Source organism: Temnothorax curvispinosus, unplaced genomic scaffold (genome assembly GCF_003070985.1).
Source record: "Temnothorax curvispinosus isolate PA1 unplaced genomic scaffold, ASM307098v1 QBEX01009638.1, whole genome shotgun sequence".
Classification (NCBI taxonomy): domain Eukaryota; kingdom Metazoa; phylum Arthropoda; class Insecta; order Hymenoptera; family Formicidae; genus Temnothorax; species Temnothorax curvispinosus.
This window is the reverse complement of record NW_020219418.1, coordinates 2,115-24,681: the sequence shown is the minus strand read 5'-3', so window position 1 is coordinate 24,681 and position 22,567 is coordinate 2,115. Positions and strand designations below refer to the sequence as shown.

The 22,567-nt window shown below is 30.3% G+C and overlaps 1 protein-coding gene and 1 long non-coding RNA gene across 6 annotated transcripts; both read right to left on the bottom strand.

The window, feature by feature from the left end:
* Positions 1 to 2,769: 2,769 nt before the first annotated feature.
* Positions 2,770 to 5,338, bottom strand: LOC112459211 (uncharacterized protein C6orf136-like). 5 transcript variants are annotated; one of them, XR_003041287.1, is made up of 4 exons: positions 5,245 to 5,338; positions 4,485 to 4,669; positions 3,462 to 3,692; positions 2,770 to 3,209 (listed from the first exon to the last, which is right to left on the bottom strand). XR_003041287.1 is itself a non-coding variant. In XM_025023230.1 (3 exons), exons 1-3 carry the CDS (start codon positions 4,101 to 4,103, stop codon positions 3,162 to 3,164), a joined length of 351 nt encoding a protein of 116 aa, XP_024878998.1. In that variant the 5' UTR covers positions 4,104 to 4,118; the 3' UTR covers positions 2,770 to 3,161. The 5 variants fall into 5 exon arrangements, 2 of the variants coding, with proteins under 2 accessions (XP_024878998.1, XP_024878999.1); XR_003041286.1 differs by lacking the exon at positions 5,245 to 5,338 and adding an exon at positions 4,829 to 4,919; XM_025023230.1 differs by lacking the exons at positions 4,485 to 4,669; positions 5,245 to 5,338 and adding an exon at positions 3,961 to 4,118 and having other exon boundaries at positions 3,533 to 3,692.
* Positions 5,339 to 16,986: 11,648 nt separating this feature from the next.
* On the bottom strand, positions 16,987 to 22,310 carry LOC112459210. The gene is made up of 3 exons (XR_003041284.1): positions 22,166 to 22,310; positions 20,599 to 20,746; positions 16,987 to 17,391 (listed from the first exon to the last, which is right to left on the bottom strand). It is a non-coding gene; the product is annotated as an uncharacterized LOC112459210 (long non-coding RNA).
* Positions 22,311 to 22,567: the final 257 nt, after the last annotated feature.

Below are 22,567 nucleotides of genomic sequence, written 5' to 3'. Positions count from 1 at the left end.
TTATTTTACTTTTCTAATCATTATACCCTCCTCTTTTATCCATTCTTCTTCCCGTTCTAACCTCTTTCTGACTCCCATCATTATCCCACCTATTGCTCTTCTTCTTCTTCCAACTCTTTCTTTCTTTACACCCTGTATCCTCCAGTTGAACTTCTTTGGCACGTTATTCTTCATCTTCTTTCGTTCCTCCTATTTCACTGATTAGTGCCATGTTTCCACCAACCCCACGAAATCCCACTTTTTTATCCTTTCCTAAAACCCTTCCTAAAACTTTTCCCTTCACTCCCGCTACATCCCAAAAGCTTTGGGTTTCCTTTCTGTTCCTTCTCCTCCTCCTCCCTCCTGCATTCCTTTCTTCCACCTCCCCCTCTTTTTTCTCTCTTTCACTCCTTTTTACTTTCCACACTCTACTTTCTCTGACTCTTTTCCCCCTTCCCCTCAGCCTCACCACACTCTCTTCCTCCCTATTCTCCCTCTCCTCCCTCTTCTCTCCACCCTCCCTCGTTTTTCCTCCCTCACTCTCTTTCGATTTCATTTTTCCGTCTCCCTCTCTTCTACTCTTTTCCTTCTCCTCTGTTCCTCTTTCTCCCACCTCCTTTTTCATGCTCCTTTCTATCATTTTCCCTTCCATCTATCAGGATTTTTTTTCCTATTCCCAACTCCACCTTTTCCCCTCTATCCAAAACTTTCCGTACTTTACCCAATCTCTCCTTCTATTCCTTCTCTCCTTCTTAACTATCCTCTTCAGGCTCCATTGCATTTTTCTTTGATGTTTTCCTTCAAGGTCATGTCATTCTTTATTCTTTCCATCCTCCCTTTCAACACATTCTTCTTTTGCATTACCTCTCTTTTTCTTACTCTATCTTTTAACCTAACTAAAACCATCTTCTCTTTCCCCCTCTTTCTTCCTATCTCTTTTACCTACTTTATTCCTCCCTCCTTCCTCATCTCTAGCCATAGCTTTTCTACCGCTTTCTTTTGCCTTCCCTCCTCTACCTACACCCCTTTCACTACTACATTGTTCCTCCTTCTGTCTCTCTCTTCTAACTCTCTCCATTTTTCTAGCTCTCTTACCTTCGCTTCCATTGCTTTATCTTTTTTTTTATCCCCCACTTTCCTTCCTCTTTCACTTCTCCCTGCCCTTTCTTCCTCCCATCTCTCCAACTCTTAACTAATATATTTAATAATAATAACAAGAGAAATAGGATCGTAACGATATACGAACAATTAGAATCAAAAGCCATGCGATCCGAGCTTAGGTCTTTGACAGCCTTATATTAGTTACTGTATACATATATGTCTATATATATACATATAATTTTTCCAACATACTGCGCGCCGATTACTTTTCGGACTTAAAACACAGTAATTGTTAGAATTAAAAACCCTTCCCTCCCCGGAATTAAATCGACTCGATTTAATTATCTAATAACTGTAAAGAAAATTTATTGCGAAAAATATTACCTCTCTCTCTCTCTCAGCCAGGGTAATATATTTAAATTTATATATTAGTTAACTTCTTTATATACACTACCGCTCATTAATTTCAATATACCCCTATATTTATTAATTTCTCTGTAAAGGACATGATGAACATGATACATATGTTTTGTACAGAAATGAATACATTTGCTGTTATAAACACTTGCACATGCATTGCATTTTTATATATTATTTATATAAAAATGCCACGCATGCAAGTAAAATGTTTATAACAGCAAGTGAATTCATTTCTGTGCAAAACACGTATCATGATGTTCATCCATTACAGAGAAATCAACGAATCTGTTGTATATTGAAATTAATGAGAGGTAGTGTATATAAAGAAGTTAACTAATATATAAATTTCAATATATTTGCAATATAATAAATATTTTTATAATATATAATACCTTTCTCTATATTGTTCCTTCTCTTTTCCTTCTTTCTTCGTTTTCTATCTCTATATCTTTCTCTCGTCTTAAATTACTTTTTACTTTTGTATAAACAGCTTAAGGTATCGATACAATAAATAATACTATAAAAGCTACATTTGGATGGAACGGTAATAATTTACACAACCTATTATACCTCTATAATTATGTTAAAATCATAATAGCGTAATGAAAACGATTCATAGGAATAAATGTGATAGTATTTATGAAATAAAATTAAGTATGAAATATACATTTAAGAAATATTACTTTAATGATCATATTATCTTACGCGTTATTAACATTCCATACAGGCAAAGCAAATAGATATACCTTTAAACAGGATACCTTTAAACAATTGTTTCATTTTTTAACATTTTTCAGATATATTGTAATATAATCGTATAATCGTCATATTTTTTTACACAGGAATACTAACGCAAAATTATTCGGACATTGTCACGACTAAAATTAAAAAATCAGATGAAGGGTTAGGTAATGTACATATTTTTAATTTACATATCTCTCATTTACTACCGACCATCATTTCATAATGATACATTTGCAACGAAATAAATACGCCAATACTTAAAACGTATATCTGTAATCTAAACACAAGTTTTTATATTCTGGAAACGATACAAGTGTCTTAAAATACTTTTTACTTGTTTCTAACCAGCATAAAATATCGATACTATCCGAATAGTATAAAAGATACATTTGGATGGAACGATAACAATTTAGACACCCTACCTCTATAATTATGTTAAAATCGTCAGATATACTGTAATATAATCGTCATATTTTTTTTCACAGAAATACTAACGCAAATTATTCGGACATTGTCACTAAAAAATTAGATGAAGATAGTTTGGAATCATACAAAGATACTGTTTAGTTAATGTACACATCTTTTTAATTCACATATCTCTCATTTACTACCGATCATCATTTCATAATGATGCATTTGCAACGAAATAGATACGTCAGCAACATTCGAAACCATCGACTGGAAAAAGCATTCTTCTTGGTCTATTCGTTGTGACGGATAAAATCGTATAATTTCAGCACTCAGCAGTGGATTCACTTCAATTGATGCGATTTCAAGACAGAGCTTAACTCAATGAATCCTCGTCGTTATTAAATATGCTTACAAGGCCTGTGAATAGCGCTAATTTCCCTGCCATGCGCATATCTTTCTTTTTCGTGGCTGTATCCTGATTAGGCATCATCTCGTCCGCAATATGCTTATAGACTTTTCCATTCAGCATTAACGTAAAAAAGCCGTCGTACCATCTGAAATCGTTATATATAATTGTCTCGTTATAATCAATTTTATAATAAGTGTTTCCTCTCCGATAGCATAAACAAAATTAATTTTAGGAAATCTAAATTATTTTATCATTTTCTGAAAGTAGAATAAAAAACGAAACTAAAAATCAAGTTCTTTTCAAATAATAGACAACTTGAATTAATTATAATTAATGTTTATAAGAACAATTTTATATTACTATTAAAAGGAATGTTTAGAGCACTGATTACACTTACATTTTCTGGTTAGCGCTTATTTTATGACATGTTGTATTTTCCAAATTTTACTTCCAAAACACAGAAAATACCTTCCAGCCTGTGATGACACCACGTATACGCCAACGAACCTGCACGGTATCGTTTTCAGAATGCATTGTGATCTTTAGGATGTCAAGCTTGACGTGTGCAAACTTCATATGACCAATGAACCTTAATAGTATCAATTGCTTCGCATAACTCACAAGTCCCCTGCAATATTTTTTAAGCATATTATGAGAAAATGGAAATACTTAATGCTAAAAACTCTCAATTGCTTTAAATACTTAATAAAATTAATTTTCGTTACTTCTCTAATATTGATGATAAAAATTATATCATAATGGATAATAGGGACTCAATTCACAACTATTTTAACATAAAAAACTTGCCTTCAATACAAATTGCGCTACAGAACACTTTCTCGTTCTTTTCAACTTTTACAATTTACAAGAAAGCATATGTATACGTATGTACATACATGTGCAATTTTGGATACACCTTCCTTCTTAAAGATCTTTTCGGTATCAGCTTCCTGCGGTCAATATATAGCGGCAAAATTGTATACCATGTAGTTGAATATAAAATTTTCCTGCGTGAGAAAACGAGAGAAAAGGAGGACATTTATAATAGGTAATGACACACGATGCAAACCACGCAATAGTGTAAATTCGGGATTGGGGGAAGAAAGAAGGGGTAAAGGAGAAGAGATTCTTACAATTAAAGGCACTCTGTAGCAACTCGTATTATCTAGCACAAGAGGACCTCTTGTGCTAGACAATTATGCTTCAACAGTGTCTGACAATGAGAATTATTATATTTTGAAGACGCGAGATTGTACATTCAAAGCATCTAAGTTAACGAAAGTAAAGTACAATTTAAACATACTTCGGAGAAATCTTTATTACGCGATAGTGCCTGTCACAACGTGCACATAGATACAGATCACTTTCTCGTTCTCCTAACTTTTACAACTTTTACAAGACAGCATATATGTATACGTACGTGTGCGATTTTGGATACACCTTCCTTCTTAAAGAAAATCGGCATCAGCTCCCTGCCGTCAATATATATTTCACTATATCACTATATCTATCACGCGGCAATGGTCACGACTGTCACTATCTATTTATTTCTAGGTTATCGCTGCATTCCAGCATAAATCAGTCTTTTTTAACAGCTTCATGCGTCTGTGATTGAGAAAGAAATCTGATAAGTACCAGCTCAATATAATGCAACATATACATATACGAATATGTATATATATTTTAGATAAAAACAGTCAGTAAACTTTTATGAAACAATATTCTTTGAAATAATACAAGCAATAATATAATTTTTATAATTACCTCTCTATATTATATCTTAAATGTGCATGAATTTTCTTCTAACGATATTTGTAATGTCATCAACTTTTCACGCTTGTTGAATATATTTGCACCATGATCACCAATAGCTAATCCCATCATATCTTCTCGAATATTTTAAATTTATCGGTGTGTCTAAAATAAGACAAATTTTACATAATGCAAATGCAAAAACAGTAATTATTACTTACGTCTGCTTATATATAATATACGATATATGTATAAAATATACGATTACAAAGATAAATCTGTATCAAAAATCTATAGTTACTGTAACGTATACCAGATTAGATTTGTACAAGCAAGCAATAAATATTGAAACATTACAAATGACGTTAAAATATATTAATATGTAAAATATAATTTATATATATATTTATATAAATAATCCCACTAACCTCGCGCAACCGATGCCAGCTGTCACATCACACGACACATACATATTTATATAAATAATCCCACTAACCTCGCGCAACCGATGCCAGCTGTCACATCACACGCCACATACACATATGTACATATATACATACATACACGCACGCAAAACTCGCAGCTCGATCTCGATCGCCGCATCGTATCGACCGTACGCACGCATCGGCCAATCACGCACGCGGAAAAGCGGCAACAATACTACTCGACCACGGGCCAACTTCTCGCGTCTACATGGATTTTTTTATTATAGACTAGAACAACACAGGCGCGCGCTACGCGCGCGCTTTTATTTTATTTCACGAATGAAACAACACAGGCGCGCGCTACGCGCGCGCCTTTATTTTGTTTCACGAGTATAAAAAACACAGCACAAGAAGATCTTGCTGCGAAATTATGAGATAAATTTACTGGCATGCTGTCGGCATACTGCCAACATTTTGCTACGTGGGGTAAAACAATTGTGAAGCAACACACAGTAACAGACTACGAAGGTAGAAAACAAAAGGTTTCGAGTTTAAATCCTGATCGACTCTGTTAATTTTTCCGTTTACCCCTCTTGCAGTCCAAAATTTCCTTCTGTATTTTTCCTCCACCCTCACTACACTCCTTGTTTACTCGTATATTTCCATGATCCTCTTTCCCAACCTTTCACTCACCCCTGGTTTTTCCAGACATTTTCCCAAAACCCTCCTGTCCACTGAATCAAATGCCGCCCTTGGATCTACAAAAGCAGCCACTACCTTCTTTTTCCTCTTTAATCGCTTCCTTATCGCATAATTCAGTGTGTAAATGTTGTCCACCACTTCTCTCTTCTTCCTAAACTCTGCTTGGTTTTCTGAAATCATCCCCTTCTCCACTATCTCTTTCCTCAACCTATTTGCTAATATCGACGCGTACACTTTGTACGCCGTCGGCATCAGCGTAATCCCTCTATGCTCACTCACCTCTTTTGCCTCTTTTTTTCGCTATCGGAACGACTACTCCGTCCTTTCACGCTTCTGGAAAACACTCTCTTTTCCATACTCTCCCATAACGTTTTTCTTAAACCACTTCCCCCATAACTCCACACTTCCTATCTCGTCCTCTCCCGCCGCTTTACCTTTTTTCAGCCCTTTCAGCACTCTCTCTACTTCCTCCCATTCTATCTTCTTCTCTTTCTCCACTTTCCCCTCCAACCCCTGCTCTCCCTCCTCTCCTTCTCCTAGCCTTCGTTTGTATTTCGCTCCTTCTAACATCTCCCTAAAGTATTCATCCCACTCCTCTAATGTTATCTCCTTATTAATTTCTACCTTTCTTCTCCTTTCCTTGTTTATTACTTCCCACACCTGCTTCTCTGTTCTCGCCTCTCTTGCTTCTTTCAGCAGATTTCTCTTTTTTCTTCATTTTTTCTCACACATTTCCTTATACTCCTTCTTTCTTCTCTTATGATCTTTGTGTTTTCTTCCTCTTTTCCAGTCTCTTAATAACTTTTCTACCTTCTCCCTCTTCTTCCTACAATTCCCATCCCACCATACTCCCTTTTCTTCTGCCCCTCTTTTTACTCTTCTCACCCTTACTTCCATCTTCCTCTTTATCTATTGTCTCCCTACCTATTTCTACCTCCTCCGTCCTTCTTCTAAACTCCTCTCTTACTTCTTTCGACCAATCCGTCTTTTTCACCCACCTCTCTCCCTCCGCTATTGTCCCTCTCCTCTCACCACCACCCCCTTTGTCCAACCGTACTGCTATTGATTGGTGATCCGAATCTACCTCACACCTCACCTCTAATCTTGTCACTCTTTCCCAAGCTTTTCTATCTTCTATTGCGTAATTGATCACTGTTTCCCCCTTTTCTCCTGTAAAAGTCACCTCCCCCTTCTCATCTTCCTCCTTTGCTTCGTTCATAATTTCCCATCCTTCCTCTTCCACCCATCTAATCAGCCCTTCCCCCTACCTATTTATTATTTTATCTTTCGATTTTTTTTCAACTCCCTCTTCTCCATCCTCCAGCGCTCCTTTCTCCCCTGTTCTCGCATTGAAATCGCCCACCACTATCCATCTCTCCTCTCTCCTTTCCTCCTCTTTCACCGATTTTATCTTACCCATGATCTTGTCCAAGTTGCCGCTTACGTAAACTGTTGCCAATCTCCATTTCTCCTTCTTCCATCTTACTTTTCTAATCATTGAACCCTCCTTCTCCTCCCATTCTTCTTCCTCTTCTAACCCTTTTCTGACTCGCATCATTATTCCACGTATTGCTCTTCCTTTTCTTCCAACTCTTTCTTTCTTTGCACCCTGTTGAACTTCTTTGGCACCTTATTCTTCATCTTCTCCCATTCCTCCTGTTCCAGCTACGTCTCTACCAACCTCACGACATCCCACTCTTTTATCTTTTCCCAAAACCCTTCCTGTTTTCCCTTCACTCCAATCAACGCAGAGTGTTGATAAGAAGAGTGTTGAACTCAACAATTGTATCTGCTAAACGCGCAAATTGTCATGGAGGGAACCCGGGGCACAGTATAAAGCCTCTTGCACAAGCAACAGACAATAGAAACAAGGAATAGAAATCAGAAATCATGTATAAATGCAGTATAAACAATGATACATTCCGTCACGTTGGAAACTCTGTGCCTATTGCTTGTTGTCAACCAGTCATAGCATTCAAATTTTTTAGGTTGTAATTGTAACGATTTTTTGGTTATTTCCTGTTCCTATTGCCCTGTTGCCTGGCATTTGTGCAAGGGGCTTAATCAGTATGTTCACTCTCTGTCGGCACCTTTCATCTTTTGGTTTCCGATTTTCCGCCATGTTTCTCGGTGGACCATCGACGTATCAACGGTTAAAGGGCCTCGGGTTGTACCTATACAAGTAACACTACCCAAATGTCATACGCCGATTTTTTTGAAACTATGCACACATGTAAAACTTCGAAAAATATTTGTGTCGTGTTTTTTAATTTTTGCTTATGAAGCGTTTAGAGTAGAAACTACCCCCGAAATATTAACCTTCTCAATTCTATGTATAACAATTCTTTAGGCCATGCACGTCGATTTGTTGTAAAAATACGAACCAGAAAACCTTGAAAATTCCTAGAGATAGTATTCTGGTGCAAAAACCATTTAGGATAACGTATATAGGATTGAGAAGGTTAATATTTCAAGAATAGTCCCTACTCTTAAAACGCTTCATAAGCAAAAATAAAAAAATACGACAAAAATATTTTTTGAAGTTCTACATGTGTATACAATTTCAAAAAAAATGGCCTGTGACACTTGAGTAGTGTTACTTGTTAGATGTGCAAAAGAACTGTATACATTATTCACTCTTATTAGGAATGGCCTAGGTAGAAGCACAATAAAAGATTATATATAAATGTGCGATTACTGAATAGCAATGTTTCGATGAATTGCTCGAATGCTAATTATATCTGAAATAACTATTATAAATTATAAAATTAAAGTGGAAATTATAAAAAAAATAGTCTAATTATTATTTATTGTTAAAAATTTTATATTCGTAGTAAAGTTTAATTAAAATTAATAATACAAAAATAATATAATTTTTGTAAATTTACATTTATTCTGTTCTATTTACAGTTATCTGTACAGCGATATATACATATTTGTTTAATACATTTACATGTATACATTTCATATGTTTACATATACGGCGGTATTCATTCGTGTTTCCAAATTTTCTGTATCGTATCAATTTCTTTTTTATGCGCTTCGCATAAAGCCTCATCCGGTTTTGAGAATCAGACTTATTATTCATGCCTCTATAAGTGTACAATATATTCTGAAACCGAAATGTAAAAAAAATTCTTAATTACTGAAATACAATTATGATAACGTATTCCGCTACATGTATCTCGCTCGATATAATATTTACCTGTACACAATAATAAAACACGTTGACTCTTTCTGTAGATGTGTTATTCATCACTTTCAGACACCAAGGCAAGCTGATTCAGCAAACATGACAGAATCGTGTCAATTTCTTTCTTATGCGCCTCGCATAAATTCTCATCCGGTTTTGAATCAGGCTTATTATTCTTGCCTCTGTAAGTGTACAATATATTCTGAAATCAAAATATAAAATAAATTTTAAATTATTGAAATATGTGCGTGATAACATTTTGCTACATGTATTTCGCTCGATATAATATTTACCTGTACACAATAATGAGACAGGTTGACTTTCTTTGTAGACGTGCTGTTCATAATTTCCAGACACCAAAGCAAGCCAATTTAACAAATATGACAGAATCGTATCAATTAATTCTTTCTTATGCGCCTTGCATAAAGTCTTATTCAGTTTTGTGTCAGACTTATTATTCTTATCTCTGTAAGTGTACAATATATTCTGAAACCAAAATGTAAAATAAATTCTTAATTACTGAAATACAATTATGATAACGTATTTCACTACATGTATTTCACACAATATAATATTTACCTGTACACAATAGTGAGACGCGTTGATTCTTTCTGTAGATTTGCTGTTTATCATTTCCAAACACCAAGACATACCGACATTTTCATAACGGATGTTATGAAAATTTTGATTACAAAGATGAAATCAAGGAAAAAGAGATGTTTAAAACAATACTCTTTCCCAATCCCCAATTCTCAATCCCCAATCCTCAATCCCCAATCCCCAATTGTGTATTTATGTATTGTATGTATGTAATATGTCATTGTGTGTGTGTCCGCAATGGTGAACTTGGGTTCGTAGGTTTAAGAATTATGCGGATTAATCTTCCCTGCAGTCAATATATATTGCAGATCACTATCCTTATTAGAAGGGTATTGACACTCCTGTGAAAATCTATGCGTGTCCACTGATCAGTCTAATAATTTAAATAATTAATTTTTATTTAATAATTCAAATTAAAGCAAATTTTAACGTAAAAATATAAGTCAAAGATGATTTTAATCTAATAATCTAAGTAAGTTAAAGTTAAATTCAATTTAATAATTCGAACAAAAGTTCCAATAATTCAAGTCAAAACTAATTTTAATTTAATAATTTAAGTCAAAATCAATTTCTATCAAATCAAGATTATTTTTACTTCAATAATTTAAATTAAAACTAATTTCAATATAATAATTTAAATTAAAGTCAATATCAATTAAATTAAAATCAATTTCAATCTAATAATTTGATTCAAAGTTAATGTCAATTAAATTAATCCAAGTTAAAAATTTTAATACAATAATTAATAATCTAAGTCAAAGCTCTAACATTGAGCTATAAACAATCCAAATTAAAATTAATTTTAATTTAATAATTCAAATTATTGCCACTTTTAATGGCAATTATTAATCCAAGTTAATTAAATTAATTAATCCAAGTCAAATTAAATTTTCATCCAATAATCTTAATGAAAATTAACTTCTACCCAAGTTAAAAGTTAATTTTAATCCAAATTAAACAGAATAATTCACGTCAAAGCCGATTTCAATTCAGGTTAAGATTAGCTTTAATCCAAGTCAAAATTAAAGTTAAATTAAATTCAATAATTAAAATTAAAATCAATTTTAATCTAATAACAATCTAAACAAAACTAATTTTACTTTAACATCTAAATAAAAGTTAATTTTAATTAAATAATTTAAATTTAAAATCTTTTTCAATAAAATCATTTAGATTAAAGTCAATTTAAAAAATCAAAATCAATTTCAAAAAAGTTTAAGTTAATTTTAATTCAAATCAGAACCAATTTTAATCAAAGTTAAAATCGATTTATTATTATAAATTTATATTTTTCATATCTTTTATATTTTTTTCTTCCTTGTATTATTTTTTTCGGAAATAGCATTTTCTTATTTATATGTTTTCACTAATAATTAAATACGACATAAAGTATTTCTTTTATCATACTAAGAATACTTATTCAAAAGTTAAAATTTTGTTAAGACTTATTTGATATATATTTCTAGATACGAGAACTATCTTCAAATTTAATCTGAGAAGAAATTAGAAAAGTTATATATATACATATATGTATAAAAAAGTTATAAAGTTATATTTAATTTCATAATTATTTATTATTTGGATTTTTATTTACTCTGCCATTTTTTTGCATTAATTTGTCATATATTATTACTTATTTGTTATTCATTACGTTTTATTAATCAAGTATTTCTTTATAAACATAATTTTTTACTTCGTTAGATAAATTATCATTATTTAAATAAACTTTTAACGAATCCCAAGAACGACCTCGCGAAAATGCAACATACAATTGTCCATGATTAAAAACATCTTTTCGAAGATCTACTGCAATTTTGTCAAAGGTCTGACCTTGCGATTTATTTATAGTCATAGCAAATGCTAATTTTACCGGAAATTGTCTTCTTTTGAAAGTGAATGGATATACATTTTCGCAATATAAAGTGATACGATTAAGAAAGATAATTTCTCCAGTCTTGTTACTTGTCAAAATTTCGCAACGCAATAAGTTATTATCTAAATCTAGACCTAATAATCTGGTACCATTGCATAAACATTCATTGATACTAAGATTTCTAATAAGTATGACAACAGTATATTTTCTCAAACGTAATTCATGCGGTGGGAGACACGTTGGGTTTAAAGAGTTAAGATATTCTGTCAAAATTATTTCATGTATATCTTCATTATCTCCAGTCGTTTCAAGAGTATCTACACTTGTATAAACTCTCTCTGTTGTTTCATCCAACAAACTTACTACTTTTTTGTTTATTTCATCAACATCGACATTTCTTGCAGATAATATAACGTGATCAGCCATAGTTTTATATCGCTTATGTGTTATAATGTCTCCATACATATCTTTTATCATATCAGAGTTAACGTTTGCTACACATTTTTCTGGAATATGAATATTATCCGAGTGATCATTTAAAGATCCGTTACCTAAATTTAATAAAAATTGTGCAAATTTTTTTTCTTGAGGTAAAATTCTCATATTTTGTGTCAATGAAAATGTTTTAAATTGTTTCCATAGAGTACTAAATTTTATCGATAAATTTATAATTTCACAACGCGTAGCTCCTTGTTTTATAGGTAATAATTGTCTAAAATCTCCACCAAGAAAAACGATTTTACCACCGAAATATAAATCATTTTGCATTATATCGCGTAATGTTCGATCCATTATTTCTAATACATAACGTGGTGCCATAGGAGCTTCATCTACAACAAAAACATCCACAAGTTTTAAATTTTCAGCTTCTTTAGACTGAACTTTAATGTTCGATGTAGAATCGGCAAAAAGAGGTACAGGTAATCCAAAAACTTTGTGTATTGTTTTTCCATTTGGAAGTAATGTCGCAGCAATACCAGTAAATGCCATGGTACTTACTACTTTTCCTCTGCTTTTAAGTAAATAATACAATGTTGTATAAATAAAAGTTTTACCGGTACCACCTGGACCATCAATATAAAAACAAGTATTATTGTAAGTATTATTGTTATTTATTGTTGCTTCTAAAATAATATCAACAATTTGTTTTTGTTCTACACTTAATTGTTCATATTGTCGTATACCTATCAATGTATCCTCCTCAATCTGTTCTTCATTGTCTATTATTACTTGTTCCTCTGTTTCTTGTTCCATTTCAGGAAAATTAGTAATATTAGATCCTTCTATTTGAAGCAAATTGTCAATATAATTGTAAGCTTTCTTTATTCCCATTATAAGTCCAAATCGTCTTATATAATCTTCGGACATATCTTTTTTAAACTCGTCCCATAACTTTTTCGGATAAACAGGTTGACAATGAATCAAAATTCGTACGAACAAGTTACGAAGTCGTCTTGGCATCATCCAAACTTTTGCTTCGTTCATTGCACGATACCATTCTTCATCATCTTCTATGAGTCCTAATGCTAAACATGCGGCACTGAAAGTTTTATGTACTTCGTTATTGACTGTTCTTAATTCTTGAAAACTCGTAGCTCCTCTAACATGTAATAAAAGTATACGTAAATGAAACAAATTCTATCTGAGACGGACTGACGGAATACATACGACCAATACAATTAAAGTATCTTTGACGTTTCTCCCAACGATTAACAGTTCTGCCATTAATTGTAACTTTTTTAAATACATAATGAGATGGAATATCGCTATATAAATATTGTTTTGCTTCCTCATCTCGAAAATTTAACTCAAAATAATCTAACAACATTGTTACTCGTTCTACAGCAGATCTTATCGCATCATTATTAACGTTTTCATCGATTATAACATTATGTTCGTTTGGTAAATGAACCGGTAAACGAAATATAGCGTGACTTTTTTCTTGCAAAGATTTGCTTAAAATGCGCCAACATGCTTCCACGGGCCCGACATAACGAGCTTCGATAAAATCTTGAATTTCGTCATGAATTATTGTTTTATCTATATTCTCTCCAATGATTACGGATGCAGCGTCATGACCTTTATAAATATATTTATACAAATATTTTACAGATCGTATGCTTGTAACTATTTCAACATTAATATGGCTATTAAATAAAAGCAAGAGCATTGGATTAAATGGAACAACATATTGATTATCAACAACATACCACCCAGGTCTTTCATATAGCAATCCATTATTTCTTCGACGATATTGCGGATAACCATCTTCATCCATAGTCGTCTCAGGTCGAAATGGTTTTGGAAAATGTTTCGAACATTTATCATTTATTAGACACCAATCTCCACATGGCCCATGAATCATATGTTTCATAACAACATTGTGTAAACTTTCATTTTCATTAGGATCAGGAATTTCCGCAGAGATAAATTTATCAACTGTTTCAGGATTTACTATTTTACAGTCTCGTTTTAATGTAATCAACAAATGTATGTGTAGTAATCCACGTTTTTGAAATTCTATTACGTAAACATATGCTAAAACTTCACCAAAAAATTTTTGTCTAACGATAACGTCAATCAAATAATCTTTCTTTATATTAAATACACGAGCACATATATCTGGCCTATCTGCAGGTTGTTGACCCGGAAGTGAATTCTCTCTAATTTCGCACCAATTTGGATTACAAGTCATAGTAATAAAAATATCTGGTTTTCCATACTTTCGAACAATAGCCATCGCATCTTGATAATGTTGCAACATATTACGCGGTGAACCTACAAATGTTGATGGAAGTATAACCATTTTTCCAATGTGAGCGTCGCTATTATTGGCAACGTTTGCTAAATAATCAATTAATCCTTGATATGTCTCAGCTCGTAATTGTTTTTGATTCTGTTTACAATAATTAATTCGGTCCTTCTCAATTTTAACATAACTATCTACAAGCCACTGCTGAAATAATCGTCTTCCCATGACAAAAATATTAAAATTATCACGTATAGCTATTCGATATTTTACGTATGCAGCTCTACTTATTCGTTTATTACTATCTCTGCGTTGTAAATTACCATGCCAACCTTGATTACCGTACGGATAGTATATAATGGGTAAATCCATGGTTCTACATTTGGATTCATTGTACTGACTTGTTGTAATGTCTTGTTACATTTATTATAAATTGTCACGTAAGTTTCCGGAATTTCACCATCTGCCGTAGTAGAAAAGACAGCTGCAACTTCATTTACCTTTTGAACATTGTACCGACCACGATCAATGCCTCTTTTTGTTAAAAATCCTAATTGTAAATCAGGTATACTGTTATTTTCAGTCGTTTGCACTTGAATTTCTTCGTGCATCATTCGATAAGATTTTGCAAAAATGTTGTTCGTACGTATTACATTATCTATTGAACGTAAAATTTCTTCATCGAGATTCGAGTTTCGATGTAATCGACACTCTGTCGCTTCATTGTTATCAATGATAAAAAGTTGACCATAACTTGGTATTTCATTTGGTGCGGGATATAACGCGGTATTGATTTGATAATAAATTTGTTCTTGAATTTTAAAACAATACGGTCCACGTCTTTGTGCGCTAAAGTCTGACAAATTTGCATTAAAAGATGCAAATGAAAAAATGTTATTATATCCTCGAATACGATTGTAAAAATGTTTTGATTTTGGATGATTTTCAGTAAACAATTCATAAAGTTTATGTGGAGGTTGAGGTAAAGGATTTAATTTAACAGACCCATGACTACAACAATCGTTAAATGAATTACCTTTATTAGCTACTTTTTCGGAATTAAAATGTTTTGCACAGCAATGTTCGCAATATGCATTCATTTCTCCTATGTAGTGTTCTATGACATTTTTTAATTGAGTAAGGTGAGATGTATCAATATCTGTGTATCCCTTTTCTAAAGCTCGGTTTCTTTCATACCATTTTATCTGTTTACTTTTATTAACTATATTGGTAGATATTGTTTTTGATTTTACTGTTTGATCATTTGTTACAATATTTTGCGGTGGCACTTCATGTAAAATGACTAAATTTTCGAATCTGTTATTATCATCTAAATTTATTAATTCATTTGATGTGCTAGGTATAGGGGAAATAATATTATTATTTAAAACTTCAGTAGTTAAGTTGCGAGTATTCGGAGTTATTTCAATATTATCATTAACATTAAACAATTTCATACTATCATTTATCGCAATAACATCGTTACTATTTCTTATTATAGGGACATTTGTAATTGTTGATGTACTAATTGCTTGCAATGCAGTAGTAACTGTTTCAGTTGTTGGATATACTACTTTCATAGATGAAATGGAAGTATGATAATCTATTACTATATTTTTCGAAAAGCTTGTAGAAGGTTGTGTTATATTTGGACAAATCTCATTAGTATTTGATAAAGATTGACAGTTTTTATCAGTCATCATTCGCTTTGCTTCTCGTCTTTCAGCCTGAGTTTTTGCACTTCTTTCTCGTTTATTACGTCGAAATTCTTCTTCTTCTTCCACTGTACGATTTACTTTTCTTCGAGGCATAATTAATTATTAGTTTAATTAAATTATATAAATTATATATGACTAATAATTTTTTTAATACACATTATAAAAATATATAAATTAATTTTATTTATATAATTTTATTTAATTAATTTTATTTAATTAAAAAATATAAAAACCTTGCTTTTTAATATATAAACCAAACTATAAAAATATTATTTACCGATGTATTTAATATTACTAATAAAAATGTATTAATAATATAAGAAATTTTAAAAATTAATATCTATTATTATTATATAAATTAGTTTAAAAATTTTTTTTAATTTCTTAATGTTGATATATATTAAATATTTATAAATATTATATGCTAATATTAATAAAAAACAATTTAAAATTATAATACATTGATATTTAAGTCAAAGATAATTTTAATTTAAATAAAAATCAATTTTAATCTAATAATCCAAGTCACAAAGCCAATTTTAATTAAATATACCAAGTCTAAGCAAATATCAATTTAAGTCAAAGTTAATTTTAATCCAAATTATACAGCTAATTTCAATCCAAATCAAAGCCAAATTCAATCTAAGTTAATGTCAATTTCAATCCAAGTCAGAGCCAATTTAAATCCAAGTCAAAGTCAATTTCAATACAAATCAAAGTCAATTTTAATATAGGTCAAAATCAATTTTAATCCAACAATCCAAGTCAAAGCCAATTTCAATTCAAGTCAATGCCAATTTCAATCCAAGTCAAAGCCAATTTCAATCCAAGTCAAAGCCAATTTCAATTCAAGTCAATGCCAATTTCAATCTAAGTCAAAGCCAATTTTAATCCAAGTCAAAGCCAATTTCAATTCAAGTCAATGTCAATTTCAATCCAAGTCAATGCCAATTTCAATCCTAGTCAAAGTTAATTTCAATCCAAGTCAAAGCCAATTTCAATCCAAGTCAAAGCCAATTTCAATCCAAGTTAAAGCCAATTTTAATCCAAGTCGGAGCTAATTTCAATCCAAGTCAAAGTCAATTTCAATCAAAGTCAAAGCCAATTTTAAGTCAAGTCAAAGCTAATTTCAATCCAAGTCAAAGTCAATTTCATCTAAATTAAAGTCAATTTCAATTCAAGTTAAAACAATACAAATATAGATAAATAACTTTTAACATTTGCTTAAAAATTAAAGAGTATATCGTCCTTCAAATTAGGAGGTATTGTTTAAGAAAAGTTGCGCCTTCACCAAAAATATCACGAAGAGCTGGAACTGAAAAAGAAAAAAAAACAAGCAAATATAATAACAATATATTTATAATAATAAACTTTCTATGAAATAAGAATATAAAATGTATCATATTTCTATCTTTTGTCCTCATTTAGAAAACAGATCAAGATTATAAAGATCTGTGACTTAAAAGAGAAATCGCGATTAACTACACCAATTTTGATCATTTTTTGTAATAAAAATATATTAAATATAATTAAGTCTTAGAATCGTTTAATATGCCTCGTAAATAATATTTTTTTATACTTGAAATTTGGAGTAATTATTATGAAATAATACTTGTGAAATAAATAAAATATTTTTATAAAGAAATATTTTAACTTATATTTTTAAAGATTTATACATTTTCTAAAATTTCTTTAAATAATGTAAAAATGTGAAGATGTACACACATTTCATAAAAACAACCATTCAAGTTCTCTATCTTAAGGATTATCTGATGAAAACATTTATATTTATTTTCTACATTGAATCAAATAATATAAATCATAAAAATATAAAAGACATTTTAATATTTTTTACATACAACACGTCTTATAAATGTATGTACTTGCTTCATATAGTTATCTTCATGGAACGTATGTGTATCTATTATTTAAAGAGGTTGGTTGCTTAAATCAATATGATAAGAATTAGTTGAAATTTATAGACAATATTCGTCTACGGGATTATACATATCTATCGTCCATGTTACAGTTGAAGACAATTGTACGCCTGGTTGTCGAGTAATTAATTATTGAAGATATTATATTCTTGTCTCTCTCTTATACATAAGCGACATAGCAAAAATGTTACATAACCTGTAATAACTCTCGTCAAAAATAATAAGAATTTAATTAAAATAGGTACAAATAATTCTTTACATATTTAGGAAAGACTTTTTCGAAGACTGAAATGATTTATCTACATAGTAATCAAGAAATTGTAAAAATAAAACAGGACCACATTTATTATTGTCATATTTTAACGTGGATAATAATATATTTGAATTTTAATTATAAGAACAACTCTTTTTAAACCTTAAAACAGGACACACACTTTGTAGAAAATAACAATAAGGAATTGCATTGCTTGATTCGGTCATCTGTAACCGTAGAAGTAAAAATGGAACAACACAATTGGTCGAAACCTTACTGTTACGTTCTACAAAAAGTATGTGTACCCTGCTGAAAAAACAGCGATTAAATGTATTTTACATATTTTTAATAAAATGTATAAATCTTTAAAAATGAAAAAAAAATATTTCTATAAAAATATTTCTTTATAAAAATATTTTATTTATTTCAAGATTATTTTATACAAACAAATATTTAAAAAGATATATATGTATCAAAATATATGCTAAACTTTTATTTTTACATAATAAATACTACATATTACAAGTATATATAAAATAATAAAAAAAAATAAAAATAAGAAAAACTATATGTATCAAATTATAGAGAAATATATAAAATTATGTATAAGCTATTATATAATTATATATAATTTTATACGACTCCTCTATATATAACTTTATATAATATTAGCTGACTCCATATATCATGTAATATAACATACAAGGTGGCCCATGATTCAAGATCCATACATTAAGAGTATATTATTAAAGTTACTTAAAACAGTACAAAATTACTTTTTTCAAAAAAGGTAAAAAAAGATGCCAAGTACACGCAATATATTTTGTAAATTCAAAAATCCAACCTAAGTTGTAACTTTATTTCTCCTTTACAAAATTATATTACCTAACTCAACTCAAGTGACATGCATTTCAAAAGAGATGTAAAATTTTTAAATTAAATTGCACCAATTGCAAAGAGAATATGTATATTGCTTTGAAAAATAATTGTTGTGCAACTACTTCTACAAAATAAAACCTAAGTGATACCTTTGTATTCCTATTCAATAAGGATCTTCCTATTCCAACCCAAGTGGTAATAGCTTCTTAATTCTCCTTAACAAATTTTTAATATTACAAAGAATCATTTTAATCACAAAGAATTAAAAAAGTAACAGTACAAAATAAAAATATTTAATTAAAAAAAATAAATTTTTTTATAAAAAAACGGCGCTGCTTTTTTACTCCTGTCACATTCTTCCCTAAATTATATTTATTGTTTTTTTATTCAATCAAAAATCTTATTACTAATGTTTAAATTTTGAAGTCTAGCAGCGCCAAGTTTTCTTACAAGAGAAATGTATTTATTTTATTTTATTTTAATTAAATATGTTTATTTTGTACTGTTACTTCTTTAATTCTTTGAGATTAAAATGATTCTTTGTAATATTAAAAATTTGTTAAGGAGAATTAAGAAACTATTACCAAATGTAATTTAAAAAAGGTAATTATGAAAGAGAAGGGCTTCCTCACTGATTTGACTGAAACTGCACAATTTTGTGTATTTTATTAGCGCGTAAAACATGAAACTGTAAGTTAAAAATGTCACTCTCAATTAGGAAAAAAGCTATTAAGTACTAAAATTGATAGCTGCGTGGCTAGAATGTCTATCATACTAACATAATGTAGATGTATCATACATGATCATGGGTAGTGACGTAAAAGTGCATGAAATTATAGTAATAATACAGTATAACGGCAACCCGCCCTATAATAGACTGGCGCCTTACTTTAATTATGTTTATTATTAAACTTTATATTTATTTTACTTTGTATTTATATAGACTTTTCAATATACCAATTATTTTCTGTTTTAAAGCAGAAAATAATTGGTATAACAATATGATTAGAAGAGATAATAGAAATAAAGAAAAAAGGCTTTTTTAAAGCAGAAAATAATTGGTATATTAAGAGTTTATATAAATACAAAGTCAAATAATAGCACACAATTAAAGTAAGGCGCCAGACTATTATGAGAAGTTGCTGTTATACTGCACTATTACTATAACTCCACTCTTACATCATTACGGATGATCATGTGAATGTAACAGACATCCTAACCATGCAACAATCAATTTCAGTATTTAATACCGCTTTTTCTAAAAAATTGAGAACAACAGTTTTAACTTACAGATTTATGTTTTACGCATCAAAATACACAAAATTATAAAGTTTCAGCCAAATCGGTAAGGAAGTCTATCTCCTTTATAATTACCTTAAAAAATGATTATGTTAATGTTATATATAATATTCCCAAACAATAATTTAATTATAATTATATTGCATAATCTTACCTTGTTAAAAACTTCATTACCAAAAGGTTTGCCATACTCCAAAGTAAAATCTCAATATAACAGAGTTCAAAAAGTTAGTATCTAAATATAGAGAATCGTGTATGCGCTCAATCACGAAAAAATCCATTATCCGCCAGCCTTCAAATATCTGCAGAAAAAATTCTCTGATGACTGACAATGAAATATAAAAATTCGAGGTAGTTTACATTATAAATATAAACTGGTTTGTCTACCACTTCCGAAAACTTTGCAATTATAATTTTTATTATGATATATTTAGATTAAATATTAATTAATCCTTTTTTAGAGTCTAATCTTTTTTGTGTGTGAGAAGAACATATTAATTTAATTATTTTTTTAAATGTTAGAGATTGCTGAATACAAACATAAAATTTACCAAAATTTATTTTGTTGTTATTGCTTTCATGAATAATTAATATTTCCATACACTAAGATATAAAATCAATGTCTATCACAATATTATGGACTCCAAATCAATTACATATTGCTTTCTCACCATTTTAAAGTATGCAAATTGGAAATTTGTACATTGCTTCATCATCATTTTATTTCACTCATAAAGCTTCCTTTATGAAGAAGTCAAATTAATAAATATTAATAATTATGTATCAAATAAAATATAAGCTTCCTCAATAGAAGAGCTTTATCAGTGAGCGAAATAAAATAATGATGCAATATATAAATTTCTAATTTGCACATTTTAAAATGATGAGAAAACAATATGCAAGTTTCTAATTTGTACACTTTTTTATATTAATAATAAGAGCTAATTTTTCAGATTATATATATTAAATAATATAAATGTAATAAGAACAATAGGAAATGATTTTATGCAAAAATTTGCTGGTTAAAGTTGTTGCGTTAAGTAATCAATACATTCATATGTAAATTTAACACATGTTTGGTTTGTTAACTGAACTTAATAAATATAAAATATAAAAAAGGCAATATTATATAACGGTTGATATATCGATTTATCGCGATTATTCGCCATTTTGCTTTTAATTACCAAATAAGAGATTAATGTTCTTTTTACATGCTATTAAATAAGCGACATATATAAACAAAAAAAAATGTATTACGAGCGAAGTTCGCATAATATACAATATCGACATTGCCAAGTTATGTATAATATACATAGACCCATATTCTCAACTCTTTTTTATCAATAAAAGCGCACTTTTTTATCGCTAAAAGAAAATTAAGAATATGAGTCATAATATATATATAAATACGTGATCTAATGCTAACATTGCTCGAACAATGTGCAATTGTTCGATGCAATGCTCGACATTATACACCATGCGAAGTTCACCCGTAACATATACATATACATTATTAATAGTACATTAATAGAAGCTTTTCATTTACAATATTTACATCAAAACTCAGATAATTCTAATTTGTAACAGATAATTCGATTCTGTCTTTATTATTCATTAATTGCCAAAAAGGATAGAACGACGTTACAAGTGAGAATTATCTGAGTTTTTTGATGTAAATAGAAAACACTTAATATATATTACACACAATATAATATACGTACATTACTTTTATTTGTAATGCTATCTATTTTTGGTAAATGTGCAGAATAGAGGCCTCCTCACCGATTTCGTTGAACTTAGGCTTAATCAACGCGTTTTTGCGTGAAACGAAAGAATCTGGCAGAAAATGCGTCGCTCTGCCCCGCAAAGCGAGATATTAACAGTTAAAGTTGACGAGTTTGACGACTATCATATTATGAGACCTGTCATATTGACAAGATATAGCAACTACGAACCATAGAGATATAAGAATAGAGCATGAATAGAGTATGCAAACAAGCTAAAAAAGCGATAGAGGAATAGAAAGAGAGCGCTGCATATGAGCCCCTGCTGTCTTTGTCTATGCGCGCATGTGCAGTTCATGGAAGATTACATATCGATGGTTAAGCGGGGAGCACACACTT

What these genes read in the sequence shown, in the direction of transcription:
- LOC112459211 (XM_025023230.1), bottom strand. Translation starts at nt 4,103, where the DNA reads ATGTCCTCCTTTTCTCTCGTTTTCTCACGCAGGAAAATTTTATATTCA. An exon ending in GTGTATCCAAAATTGCACAT is followed by an intron (nt 3,693 to 3,960) that starts GTATGTACATAC and finishes AAAATATTGCAG; the next exon opens with GGGACTTGTGAGTTATGCGA. An exon ending in GTGTCATCACAGGCTGGAAG is followed by an intron (nt 3,210 to 3,532) that starts GTATTTTCTGTG and finishes TAACGATTTCAG; the next exon opens with ATGGTACGACGGCTTTTTTA.